Source organism: Electrona antarctica (assembly GCF_951216825.1).
Source record: "Electrona antarctica genome assembly, chromosome: 13".
NCBI classification, from domain to species: domain Eukaryota; kingdom Metazoa; phylum Chordata; class Actinopteri; order Myctophiformes; family Myctophidae; genus Electrona; species Electrona antarctica.
Genome location: NC_136794.1, coordinates 20,906,665 through 20,920,719, shown reverse-complemented (window position 1 = coordinate 20,920,719; position 14,055 = coordinate 20,906,665). Strand labels below are relative to the sequence as shown.

The following is a 14,055-nucleotide window of genomic DNA, read 5'->3' as shown; positions in this document are numbered from 1 at the left end:
CTGTGAGCGTCCCGTGTAGTAGTAGTAGTAGCGCGTAGACAGACAGACCTCCCAGTGAGTCAAGTCTCCCGAGTCTGTGACTTGATTTTCTCGCTACCCTCTCATACCACGCACTCATCGTCTAAACATAACCCATCTCTGCTCACGCAAATCACTGTTTTCTCATTGTGTGTGTCACGTGCATGTCTTATAGTTATAGCTTAGTCAAACTCACAACGCATCGTGCACTTGCAGATGTGACACCAGCGCACAACACAGTATGATGCTGGCTTGCCCTGAGAAGAGTTGCATACAGCCTCCATAATAAGCACTGTGTACGACTATGGTCCCCTTGGCCTCAGCATATGGATTGAAGTGGGCAGACATGGCTGCAATCCAGGACTAGTGTGTGTGTGTGTGTGTGTGTGTGTGTGTGTGTGCGTGCGTGCGTGCGTGCGTGCGTGCGTGCGTGCGTGCATGCGTGCGTGCGTGCGTGCGTGCGTGCGTGTGTGTGTTTTGGGGAGGTGTGTAGCGGTAATGGGGGAGGTTACCGTAGGCGCCTGTGGTGAGTCTTTCTCTGTGTATGAGTGGGTGTGTGTGCGAGCGTGCGTATGTGTGTGTATGGAGAGAGAGAGAGAGGAGTAGCCAGCATTAGAGCTGCTCAATGTGTAACTCTCCACTGTCCATACAGTCATGCACACGCACGCACGCTCGCTCGCTCACTCAAACACAAGCACAGGGCTGAGCACCCCATTGCCAAAACTAACTACCGCCCACTGTTAGTCCTCACAGGTGCTAAAAGTGAACCCAGCGGTGAACTTTCTCCTCTAACTTCTCCCAGACTATTATAAAACAACTCACTCTGTGTGAACACACCAGATATCAGGGAAGTGTTTGGAATTCTTTGTCACATATCAGTACCGCCAAAGTCTTTCTGTAGCAATTTGTTTGAAACTTCAAGAAAGTGTGTCTGTCGGTCTAAAGTCTGCGTCCGTTTGTCCGTCTGGTGTGTCTCTGCCGCTGTGCGCCATCTTTACCTGTTTGCCCGCCCGCCTGACTTCCCTGCTTGCTTGTCTGCATGTCGCTCTGTCGGGGTTTGTCTGCGCGCCTGCGGATGTGTCCCGTCGGCACTCTCTGGTTGCAGGGGTGAGCTTTTGGAGGAGTTGTCGGCGTGTGTTCTTGTGTGGCATGGACGGGGCTGGGCAGGGTGGGGCGGGGCTGGGCCGGACTGGCTGCGAGCGCTCCATCCGGGCATTGTGCCAGACTCGGCCCACACATCGTCTCTACGCCAGCTGGAGGCTCTCACTAAGTTTAACCCTTCTCGGTCCACGCACGCATCACGTTGTTTTCATGGACAGAAAGAGACACATCTCTTTTGTGGGTGTGTTATTATGTTATGTGTGGGTGTTTGAGGTTTGGTCACGTTGACCTGTATGTTTTTAAAATATCATAGATTTGAAAGGGTCACAGAGTACATTTCAGACTAGTTATGTTCAGGGTCGTATGGTGGTGTCACGTACCCAGGATCCAGCCAACGTATTATTTAGCTTTTCCCCATGCAATCATATCGTATCATGTGGTGGCTACTTCACTGGTGGAGTTGTTGTTCTACAGAGAGCCAACATTTTAGACAGGACCAAGGATCATCCCCAAGGTGCATTCTAGGGGCCATAACTCATCCCGGAGCACTTGCTTCATTTGCCCTGTCATGTTAAACTTTCATCTGTTATTGTGCTAGTAGCAGAGAAGCTATTGTACAGTAGCAGCTCCTGTATCGTAGGCAGCAGCCCAGTCTGGACTCAGGCCAGCGTGGTGATGGCCGTAATAGATTCACACAAACAAACAAGTGGCTCTCTGGGTCGCCACGGGAACCAGACAATGTGTCAAACTCACCTACAGCAGTGGTTCGGGAACCCAGGGGTCCGTGAGGGGGTTCCAGGGGGTCCCCATGCAACAGTTTAACCACTTTAAATATACTTGGCTATTTTATTTTATTTTATTATCCTTTTTTATAATAATAAAAATGTTGAATGTTGCTTTGTTTTTACATCCGGAGTTTTGAATAATTTTGAAAATCTAAGATATAGTGTGTCCCTGAGCCTGATGTGCATACATGTGTTGAATCACATGTGCATACATGTGTTGAATCACATGTGCATACATGTGTTGACTCACTTTCATCTGCACCTAGTAGACGGAGACTCTTGGGACAACATGCTTGGTCAACTAAATTCACCACGACCAAATAAATACAAATTTGGGGGTTCTTGAGTTTCTTGACATGAAAATGTTTGAGAACCATTGACTGAACAAAAACATGCAAGATAGATGCACATGGAAATGAATGACACTCTCTCTCTATGTCTCTCTCTCCTCTATCTCTCTCTCTGTCTCTCTGTCTCTCTCTCCCCCCTACCTCCCCTCTTCTTTATCTTGTTCCCTTGCATACAGTGAACACTGATACAGAAACAGCTGTGGTGAATGTTACATACGCTACCAAGGAGGAAGCCAAAGTGTAAGAAAACCCTATAATGACGTTTTCTGATCTGTTGTGGAGCATGTGGGGCTGCAACTATCGTTTATTTTCGTAGCGATTATTTTATCGATTACTTTTTCGATTAATGAATAATCGAGAGCCACATCGACATCGGTTATTTTAACCATTCATGAACATTTTCAATATTTTCTGAAACCTTTTGCCTATGATGCCATATCCAAAATGGGATCGATTATTAAGCGATTATTTCATTAAATTAAGTGTTTGATTATTATTTATTTTTTTAAAGATTGATTTAGGCTTTTCTGCCTTTATTGATAGTTTCAAGTGAAGATAGACAGGAAAGGGAGAGAGAGACAGGGAGAGACAGTGAGACAGGGAGAGACAGTGAGACAGGGAGAGACAGTGAGACAGGGAGAGACAGGGAGAGACAGGGAGAGACAGGGAGAGACAGTGCAGCAAAGGGAGAGAGAGACAGGGAGAGACAGGGAGAGACAGTGCAGCAAAGGGAGAGAGAGACAGGGAGAGACAGGGAGAGACAGTGCAGCAAAGGGAGAGAGAGACAGGGAGAGACAGGGAGAGACAGGGAGAGACAGTGCAGCAAAGGGAGAGAGAGACAGGGAGAGACAGGGAGAGACAGGGAGAGACAGTGCAGCAAAGGGAGAGAGAGACAGGGAGAGACAGTGCAGCAAAGGGAGAGAGAGACAGGGAGAGACAGGGAGAGACAGTGCAGCAAAGGGAGAGAGAGACAGGGAGAGACAGTGAAGATAGACAGGAAAGGGAGAGAGAGACAGGGAGAGACAGTGAGACAGGGAGAGACAGAGAGAGAGACAGGGAGAGACAGGGAGAGACAGTGAGACAGGGAGAGACAGAGAGAGAGACAGACAGGGAGAGACAGGGAGAGACAGTGAGACAGGGAGAGACAGAGAGAGAGACAGGGAGAGACAGGGAGAGACAGTGAGACAGGGAGAGACAGTGCAGCAAAGGGAGAGAGAGACAGGGAGAGACATGCAGCAAAGGTTGTCATGAATGGGACTCGCTGTCAGAACAGAGCCTATACAGTATACAGTATGTGGCATGCGCCTGAACCACTTAGCGCTAGGCCAGCGGGCACCCCCGATTTTCTTTTTTTTAAATAATAGATTCAATTGATTTGTTTGATTAACTGTTGCACGGTTGCACCCTTACTCTGATGCAAATAGCCAGGGGCAGGGTGTGACAAGAAAGTTTCACCACTTGAACCCCAGCGTCCTTATTCTGGGGAAACATTTGCAGAAAATAGCCGATCTATGAGGATATTTAGTGTAGAGTGAAAACAGGAGGGGGCCTAGTATAGGGCCCTTGCAATCCAGTCAACTAAGTATTGGGCTTAATTAAGTGGTTAAGTCACAGTCACTGCTAATCTCTATATTGTACTAGAGGGCCTCTCATCTGCTTATTTATTGCAAATATCAGTTTTATGCTTGGAGGAGTAAATCAAACAATCTATTGCAGCGATTCTCAACCTGGGCCTACTGTCGGGCCGTGAGGATATTGCAAGTGGGCTTTCAAATAATTGGCAAAACACTAAGATTGATAATGATTAGATGATAATAACATTATCATAAAAATAATAATAAACAAAAGCTACTGTATTACTCTTTAGGTTATCCATCGCTTCCTCACCTTCTATTCCTGCACTCCTTCCTTCTTTCCCTACTCATCCTCCTCTTACCTCATCCACGTTCTCTCCGTTCTGTGTTTTCTCTTGTTCCTTGACCCCCCCCAGAGCTATTGAGAAGCTGACAGGACATCAGTTTGAGGATTACTCCTTCAGGGTGTCATACATTCTAGACATGGACGCTACTCCACCCCCCCAGGCCCCCCGCATGCGGCGCGGGGGTCGAACGTCCCGGGACCAGGATCATGCTCCGCAGCCCGGGCCATCGGGGGGGTACGGCGGCGGCGGCATGCGCCACAAGCAACACGACTTCCCCCTGCGCATGCTTGTGCCCACCCAGTTCGTGGGAGCCATCATCGGCAAGGAAGGGCTCACCATTAAGAACGTCACCAAACAGACACAGTCAAAGTAAGCTGCTAGGAAGACTCTTCTGTTGGTCATATTCACACATGACTTCTAATCAGCCTTTTTTGGGCTTACAGCATACATAACTTAAATGGCCGAATATAGTCACACTCTCCTGTGTTCTTATTGGGGCTATTCCTTGAACTTCACAAAGGCGTGTTTCTGATAGATGTGATCTGCGGTTTCCGGGAGGTGTAGTTCCAGGCTCTATATAGCATTCAGAGATTGTGAAATAGTTGAAAGTGGTTACCTTTCCAACTCTACATTTACCTGTACTGTATGTGTGCTCTGTTCTCTGTTGGCTTTCCATTAACTTTCTGACAATCCTGGGTGTTGTTTTTGTTAAAGGTGCCTAGTAAAGTAATACATTTGTCTTGATTTTTCCTATTCCTCTTCTCCCTCTCTGTGTGTCTTCCTCTATTTCTCTCTCTCCCTCTCTCAGGGTAGATATTCATCGGAAGGAGAATGCAGGTGCGGCAGAAAAACCCATCACCATCCACTCCACTCCCGAGGGCTGTTCCTCTGCTTGTCGCATGATTCTGGACATCATGCAGAAGGAGGCCAATGAGACCAATACGTGAGTCCAGGGTTCCATTTGTAAAAACAAAAACAAATACGGGGGCATTTTCTTAAGCACCTAAGCCCTATATATTTTGTTGTGCGACAAATAGAGAAAGTACATTTCCCCAGCAAATCAAAACCTGCACGTGTCCATGCTTGTGTAATCCTGGATTCCAAACAAAGCTTCCTGCATGTGAAAGCAGCCAAACATCTTACTGCCCCTGACCAAGGGAGATATTAGGCTGTAGATTTACTGCTACACTTTTAAATCATGCACATGTGTACAATGTACATAAACACATTATACAGGTGTGTGAGCACACACACACCCATGCATACATGCCGACGTAACTACGTTCTCTCCCAGGCAGATTAACCCTGGTGTCATCTCATCCTTTAACCTCTCCTGTACACCTTTTAATCTCAACATCTATTCTCTAGCGCTCTCTTAAACATATGGCGCCAAATGTCAAACTGACCTGACACATGTGATCACAGCTTAGTGCTTAGGAGCCTGTGAGTGTGCCAGCAGCGTCCCTAATTCATCCCACATTTAACAAGACTCCACACTTTATGAACCCTTTATGAACGCGTCCAGCTTCTACTGGTCCTGAGAGTCAATAGCTAATATACTGTCTTTGCTGTTTTGTTTTTAGTGTGTTGACAGTGCCCAAAACATGCCCAACACAGCGTAGACCACCCGACTGTGAACCCCTCTAATAAGTATGCTAACTGTAGCCCTTATGGTTTCAGAGAGAAACATTACTTTAATGTGAGCTGGCCCCTATTCCCACTCAAGTCGATGGGAAACTAATCAATTAATATAAATGAAATTGTACACATCGCTTAAAGGAGCATTCAGTGATTTGGGTGATTTGGAAAACCTCCAGGTCCGCCCCGGTAACAAGATGTGCACATGTACACTGAACCCCTAGAGTATACTGAACCCCTAATTGCTCCTGATGTGCTGGTTGGTGCCTTGCATGGTTTCCGCCGCCATCGGTGTATGAATGTGTGCGTGAATGGGTGAATGTAATGCACAATCTATGTAAAGCGCCTTGGATAAAGGCGCTGTATAAATGCACCATTTACCATTTATTTATAAATGCACCATTTACCACACGCTCTACAGTGGGGGGGACACACAACAGGCCAACAGCACGTGCACCAACGTCCGCCCCCACTCGATCATGATTGGAGGAAGTCCCCTCTCATCCTGATTGGATGAAGGCTAGCTAACCCTATACCCAAAAAGGTTTTTTGACCCCAGGGGTTAACTGGGGACAGGGAGGAACTCCTTATAATATAAGGAGTTCCTCCCTGTTCCCAGTTTTTTGATAATCCTCCCTACTATAGAGTGTGCTGACCATATTATGGTCAGCACACTCTATAGTAGGGAGGATTATCAAAAATAAAATATATATATATATTTGAATTAAGTGAAATCACTGAATATACCTTTAACCAAATGCAAGCACACGATTCCTGGAGAAGCCGGTCGATTTCACTTGTGGAAGGAGTAGCAGGCAAATATAAAGACGTACAAGTATAATGTGTTGATCTTATTTTGGGGAACCGCAGTAATAACAGAAAAAAAAATTATGTCAAAATTCTGAGTCAGTGCATAAACTAAAAAAAGAATCTACTCTAAATACAATTGAAAACAATAACGTAAAGAAGCAAAAATTCTTGAATCCATGAAAATAAGTCATTGATCTGAATGAGTTAAGCCAGTGGTTCTCAAACATTTTAATTTCAACGGCCCCATAACTCTTGAGAGTGGGATCCATTTGGTTCAATTGGTACACTCTCAAGGAACTCTGAAGGATCCTCGTCCCCACTTTGAAAAACAGTGAATTAGGCAAAGGATTATATTCTGATGGTGCTTTAAATATAACAACATATGTCTCAATTTCTTTGCACATAGGACAGAGGACATCCCTCTGAAAATCCTGGCCCACAACAGCCTGGTGGGCCGGCTTATTGGGAAGGAGGGTCGCAACCTGAAGAAGATCGAGGAAGATACAGGGACCAAGATCACCATCTCCTCGTAAGTGCTCTGCCCCTTTCTCTGTCCTACGTGTGCTTATGCGTAGACTTGGCATTATTCCTTTCTACACCGCATTTCACAACACCTGCATCTGATTGGCCAGTACAGTGGCATGGCCAAGCAGTGGCGTCATTTCAGCTAAAGGTATGGCAAGCTCGCGTCGCGCACGGGCACAATGCAGGCACACATGCGTATGATATGCCTCGTGCCCGTGTGTGGGACAGACTTTTTGCGGTTACGTGCGGTTATTTGCCTCTTGTTTTGCCTATTTTCCTTCATTTTTGCGGTGATGTCCGGTTGTTTGCTTTTTTCCAAAATGTTTGCTGTTATTTGCATATTTCTTTGTATATATTTCTCCATCCCTCCCCTGGAACCAAGGTATGGCAGCTGCCATAGCTTGCCATACCCTATATTGACGCCACTGTGGCTACAAGTTCTTCCTTGTGCTTTTGCAATGGCATCTCAGCCAATCGCAGCAATTGGGGATGCGGTTTTAGGTTGGGAATAGCATGTCCGCAGTTACTCATTGGAAAACCACACTAGAAAAATGTAACACCTGAAGCGTTGTGTTAGTTCAGGCAGAACACGAAAGTGAAGCATGCATCAGTTGATGGTCTATCAGTATTTCAGTCACACGTCTACACAGCTTATTTAGTATCAGTGGCTCAACAACCACTAGGGTCATTATAAACTCACATCTCACATTGTCACTGCAAAAAAACAAACAGAAAAAAAAACAGCCTCCTTCAGCTGTACTCAGCTTCTCTGATTCAGTCTGTCCGTTTATAGCTACTATGGTTGAATCCCTTGCATGCTGCTCAGATTCACTGGGAAGCATCGCAATAGCAGAGCTTTTCCCCCCAAATATAACTTTGCTTTTCACCCATTTTTCTCCCTAATTGATTCCTCCCCACACTGTGTTGTCACTGCTGTTGTATCCTACTGCCAGTGATGAGCAACCCCCAGGAGGATGTAGAGCCTTCGTGTTACTCCTCCTGCAGGTGCTGCCCCAGCCCTGCACGGCTTCCCTCCCCCCACCAATTGTGTTTGTGTAGACACTTGAAGAAGCCGGATGCACAGTGGTGAATTTGAACCCACAACCTCTGCAGTGGTGGGCAGGCACTAAAGTCCACTGCATCACTTGAGCGCCCATTAGTTAAATGATTTGACCTGTGTTAATTAATTAATGATAGAACTGTATCGTTGTCTCGGTAGTTGCAACCCAACAACCCAACCCAACAACTATTAGACTAGGAGACGGTATTATAGCATGCTAGTACTATAGCATTCCTCAGATGTATGTTCATGAGCCATCCAGCATGTGGTATCACTTAACTTAGTCTGCCATTACAGGCCAAAAGTGTAGAGTTGATTACGGCTCCTTCACTCCAGGACACAATATCAGAGGCGTGGTGATTGCATCCTACTATAAATGTGCCACGTCTCTGCGTGCGTGCGTGTACGGTTGTAATGCACGTAACTCGAGAACCGTTTGCCCCACCGACTTCATATTTGACACACACGTTCCACACCCCTGCAGGGAGTGCAGTCCCCGGACTCCAGTCGGTCGGACCATAGAGTATATAAAAGGATAGAGACTGAACTGGCGCGAAGCTCCGCCCCCCCAGCTATTCATGTCAGTGGAAGTTGCTCAGTGGCGTTTTGAAGCACCCGGAAGACTGCCGGAAGTACCTCCTCCGGACCTCAAATTTGAGGTCCGGGGTGACGTAGAGAGTGATGGTCCTACATGTTAAAGCCCAGCTGCACAGGGTTTCCCGGTCATGAATACACGGGTCCGCCTGTAGTCCCTCCTCCTACCACTAGGGCCCAGAGCTTCAACGTTGAATAGCCTCACTGGCCCCTTGGGTCGGACCCACGGTTCTCCAGAACCACCACAAAAGGCTCTGGTCAGGCTCTGCGAGTGGGCCTAATCAGCCTAAATCCCCTCACCTGTGCAATTTCCAGTCTCTGCCTCAGCCAATTGATTGCAACCCCACACCTGACAATTCATTAGCATACTTAACCACAGTCAGTCAGTTTGCCCTCTTCACACACAGGCAGATACAAAGATCTCTATGTGGGACACAGACAGACAGTTAAAACGGGTGCTATGACAAGTTGACAACGGGTATTATTAAGTTCCCAACTTGCATCGTTCTCAAGTAGGCCGGTAGCCGACGGGCACGTACAGGTCTAGTCTCATTTAACACACCATACTCCCTAACCCTCATTCATTTAGGGCTAATGAATTGCTCTGTCTCTGATAGACATAATGAGCCTTGCGATAGAGAGGCGGAGGACAGAGGTGGGACAGTAGCAACCACATCGATGTTGGAGCTTTTGTCCACGCCCACTTACACAGAGGAGAGAACAGATTAGATGCACTTCATTCGCACAAGCAATATGCATCTTATTTTTTTTTACACAATGTACAGTCTAAATGCTCTATGAATGTATTGATTATATGATTCATATAGTGGTGTACTGACATACAAAGATGCATTTTGGATATGCTGCTGAACAATGCACAATATCTTAAACAAACAAAAGATCAAAGTTGCTGTCTGTGCCAGCCTGTCAAGATTAGTGCTCTGCAGAGGATATGAAAACAATTATTGGAAAAGTTATGACAACAACGGAATGACATCCTATTGAAGCAAGAGTGACAATGTACTCACATGTCAAAAATGCTGACACGGTCCTTTAGCTAATAAACCAAATATTGTGTCTGCATCTTGTTTATTATTAATTATTACGCCATGTAAAATGCTGGAGCTTAAGGAGCCAGGACGTCAATATGCAACAGATATTCCTCCAGGCCGTGAGTCACCTTGCCAAATGTTTTCTCTGTGTGCGTTTTCTTGTTATGGTTTCAATCTGACAGCTGTTCATCCAAATGTTTGCACTGTGACTTACCATATGCTTGCCTGTGTGTGTGTGTGTGTGTGTGTGTGTGTGTGTGTGTGTGTGTGTGTGTGTGTGTGTCTGTGCGTGCGTGCGCATGTGTGCGTGCACGGCATCCGCCGCAGGTTACAAGATTTAACCATTTATAACCCCGAGAGGACCATCACAGTGAAAGGCAGCATGGATGCGTGTTGCAAAGCCGAGGTGGAGATCATGCGGAAACTGAGGGAAGGCTACGAGAACGACATTGCTGCTATAAACGTAAGCCGAACCACCGCTCTAACATGAGTCGCATGTTGTCTGTCTTGGTGGGACGTGAGCTCAGCGTGACTCATTTAGTCTGACAGGCGATCTATTGGGAGTCGGGACGGGTATAGTGAAACGCTATCAGAGAGCAAGGGATAGTATTGCCCTCCTATTCATACGCCTTAACCACCGGCATTACTAATACCGGCCATTGTCCACTTGGTAAGCAGATAAGCGTAAACAATCATCAAACAGCTCATCAGTGACTGGAGAGAGTATCTGGACATGCATTGTGTGTGTGTGACTCACTCCTTCTCCGATGCATGTGTCAGTGTCCCCCACTTAATGCCTGCAATTCCCAGCATACATCTGATAGCTGTAGGCTGTCCTCTCCCGGCTCCTCTTTCACACCGCCCCGGTGACATCACCGGTGGCGCAGCCAGGGGAGGTCAACCGCCAAGGAAGAAAGAGAGTGCGGCGATGATATCACAATGAAAAAGCCGGACTGATTGCATTACAGCAATGCTGGAGTCAATGCTGTTAAGTGTTAAGTCATAATGATGATGGGAGTTTCACATCTAACCCCCCCCCCCCCCCCCCCCCCCTCCCCATGGTCAATAATAGAATTGCCTGTGTCTCAAATTGCAAGTACATTTTCCTTAATTGAAAATGGTGCGTTTTCTCTTATTAATGTCTGATGTAGGGCTTGTAGTAACTGGCAATGAATATTGCTCACCAACATGCATTTGTACAGTACAAAGTACAGTACATGGGTTGCTGTGAGTGTACTTAGCACTGTCTCTGTGCCTGCTGCCTTGCTCAGCTTCCACAGTGAGCAGCCAGGGCCATCTAGCGTGACAGTTTGGATATTACACAGTCATCATGGAGAGAGTCTCTGGGAAAATGCAAGTGAAAGGAGACCTTGTGTGTTTGGCGCCATCATGAAACCACAATAGTTGAATGAATCCCTGAAGGCAAATATTACTGTCAGCGACTGGCGGAACAGTTTCCCCCACGGAGGATGCAAAAGACAATGTTCAAGAAAACAGAATGGATTTGTTTGCCCAATGTGTTGAGTGATGTATGTCATTTGCTTACCTCAAACGACACAATGTGAGCAGAATACGACTATTTGGCCATAAAGTTTAAATGCCGCAAGACACCCAATTCAGTTCCCCTGATTTACTGCCAGTGTCTTACTAAATTATAAATAACTTTTTTTTATATAACTATTTTTTTAACTCTTTGTTCTCCCTCTCTCTGCTATGGACTACCCTCAGCAACAAACCAACCTTATCCCAGGCTTGAACCTGAATGCACTGGGCATCTTCTCCTCTGGCCTGTCAGTGCTGCCCCCTGGTGGAGGACCACGTGGCGGAGGAGTTCCCCAAGTGGCACCAGCAGGATATAACCCATTCTTAGTGAGTACACTACACTACTAACCCTAAACCAACATTTGGGTCCTTCTTTAAACTACCATATAAGGTTAAACACAACAAAGCTAATAAAACAAAGTCCAGCTTAAGTCCAGTCAACAGGATAGTGCTGCCGGAATTGGCCAAAACTTTTAAAACACCACGTGAGTTGAACGAATTTCAAATGATTCGAATGTATATAATTTTAATATAATATATAATATAATTATAATATAATATCTTTATCTATATGCGCCAGTCCTGTATCAGCCGCAGTTGGTGCTGAGAAATGCGCTCTCTTGCGAGATCAAATGAATGATTCATAATTGTATATGGTTTAGTTTACTTTAGATACAAGCCCGGTACTTATTTGGGGAACGGAGACGCATCGCTCCAACGATCTGTGCACATCGTGCTGAGCGCTGCTCTGTGATAGAAGTTCTTGCCCTCGACATGAAACGGGATATAATCAAAGCAATGCATTTGTTTTTGGTTTAAATCAAATTAAGGTAGGCTACAAGATATATGTGAAACGGAGGGAGCTTTAACACGAGAGACAAGAATCCATGCATTGTTTTTACATCGAGTTGTCATCGAGTCTCACTGTAAACCGTCTGCCGTCAGCTTGACCTGTTATCATTTGTTAATCAAAGTAACATTGTGTGATTAAACGTGTGTGCTTTCTAATACCGAGCTCCAAGGCTTATATCTATGCTTCTTGTCTGGAGGCAACTGTGGTTGGGTGGTGATGCACCGACCGTGTCACTGTGGTCAGTTTGAAGTCTGTGCAGAGCGGTGCGATGCAGCTGATTTATTCTTCATTGTATGCCGGTGTCTTACATGACAAGGTTGAAACAAGCAGAAATCCCCCATCTCTGCCAGAGATGAGTCAGTCTCTACTCGTTGCCCAATAAAGGCAAGTCAAATTGCTGAGGCTGTCTGCGAGAATGCATTGGCATGTTTGGAAGCAAGCTAGCCACATGAACCTATTCCCTATTCTGGGCATGTCATAATAGCCATACATTCGGCGAAAATAGGTGAACAATCTGCAAAGATAAATCAGCAGAAATAGCCGATCTACAAGCTCAGCTTGGCTATGTTCAGCAAAGAGATTTAGTGGAAAAAAGAAGGGGTCAATTAGAGACCCCTGGGGAACGAAGTAGTAGTACAGTATGTAGGGTTTAGGTGGTTATTGTTGTTGCGTTATTATTGTTTTGTGTGTGTTTGCCAAATACATTTACACTTTAAAATACCCTATTTTTAGAATGTGTGCTGTGTGCATTGATGTGAGAGAGAAGCAGAGAAGTGCCTTACCAATTTACTGTTTTGTCCATTACAGAGTCATCATCCTTCACATCTCAGCGGCCTCTATGGGGTTCCTCCAACAAGTGCCATCCCCCACCAGCACTCAGTATGTCCTGTGATATCAGCAACATATTCATTATAGTCCCAGTGAGCAGTGAATTCCCACCTAATTTATTGTTCTTTGCTTTATTTAGGACAACATTTAGAACACCAAAGGGAGCAGCTTGCTAGACAACTTAGGGTCATAGTTTTTATGCGTTGCCTTGCCTACACAAAACATGTCTTTTGGAATGCAAGGTTTATCGTCCCCGTGTTGGAGGGAAAAGCCTCACTCTACCAGTGGCATTTTTGTGGAGGAGGTGAAAGCCATCCACTTTAAACCTTCACTGCCACTTCCTCAAGCAAGCATTAATGACTGCGGTTAAAAGGGTCAGAGAGAGAGAGAGAGGGAGAGAGAGAGAGAGAGAGAGAGAGAGAGAGAGAGAGAGAGAGAGAGAGAGAGAGAAAGAGAGAGAGAGAGAGAGAAAGAGAGAGAGAGAGAGAGAGAGAGAAAGACAGAGAGAGAAAGAGAGAGAGAAAGAGAGCGAGAGAGAGAGAGAAAGAGAGAGAGAGAGAGAGAGAGAGATAAAACCATACCGCCAGTGACATGGGTAACTGGAAGGCTCATCTTAAAACACGCTCACCCTCATTTTTTTCCGCCGATCTCATGCCGTGGGGCGGTTCTTGTATTCTTGTATTTGTTTTACTTAAGATAAAATAGAACTAAGTTTAGGATTAGGCATATGAATAAGGTTAGGTTTTGGTACTGTTTTACTGAGGTGTAAGCGTTTAGGCATAGTTTACTGACGTTACATTTAGGAATACCAGGCAGAGACCGTTCTACCGTTCCGCCGGATTTAAGCCAGAGGCGTTTTGAGGCGAGCATTCTGGTATTCGTGACAGGGTGTGGAATTTTCATGTCCCCTTGCCCGTTGACCAGAACACCACAAATATTTCCGGAAGGGGATTTTCAGACCAGTGTTATCCCATAAAT

General features: G+C 45.8%; 1 protein-coding gene across 1 annotated transcript in view; it reads left to right on the top strand.

The window, feature by feature from the left end:
* igf2bp2a (insulin-like growth factor 2 mRNA binding protein 2a) overlaps positions 1-14,055 on the top strand; it is a 50,312-nt gene that overhangs the window by 31,733 nt on the left and 4,524 nt on the right. The window contains exons 5-11 of the mRNA XM_079519042.1: positions 2,431-2,494; positions 4,245-4,544; positions 4,984-5,118; positions 7,030-7,152; positions 10,182-10,317; positions 11,583-11,723; positions 13,057-13,128. Coding sequence (XP_079375168.1) covers positions 2,431-2,494; positions 4,245-4,544; positions 4,984-5,118; positions 7,030-7,152; positions 10,182-10,317; positions 11,583-11,723; positions 13,057-13,128 — 971 coding nt within the window. The remainder of the gene's footprint in view (positions 1-2,430; positions 2,495-4,244; positions 4,545-4,983; positions 5,119-7,029; positions 7,153-10,181; positions 10,318-11,582; positions 11,724-13,056; positions 13,129-14,055) is intronic.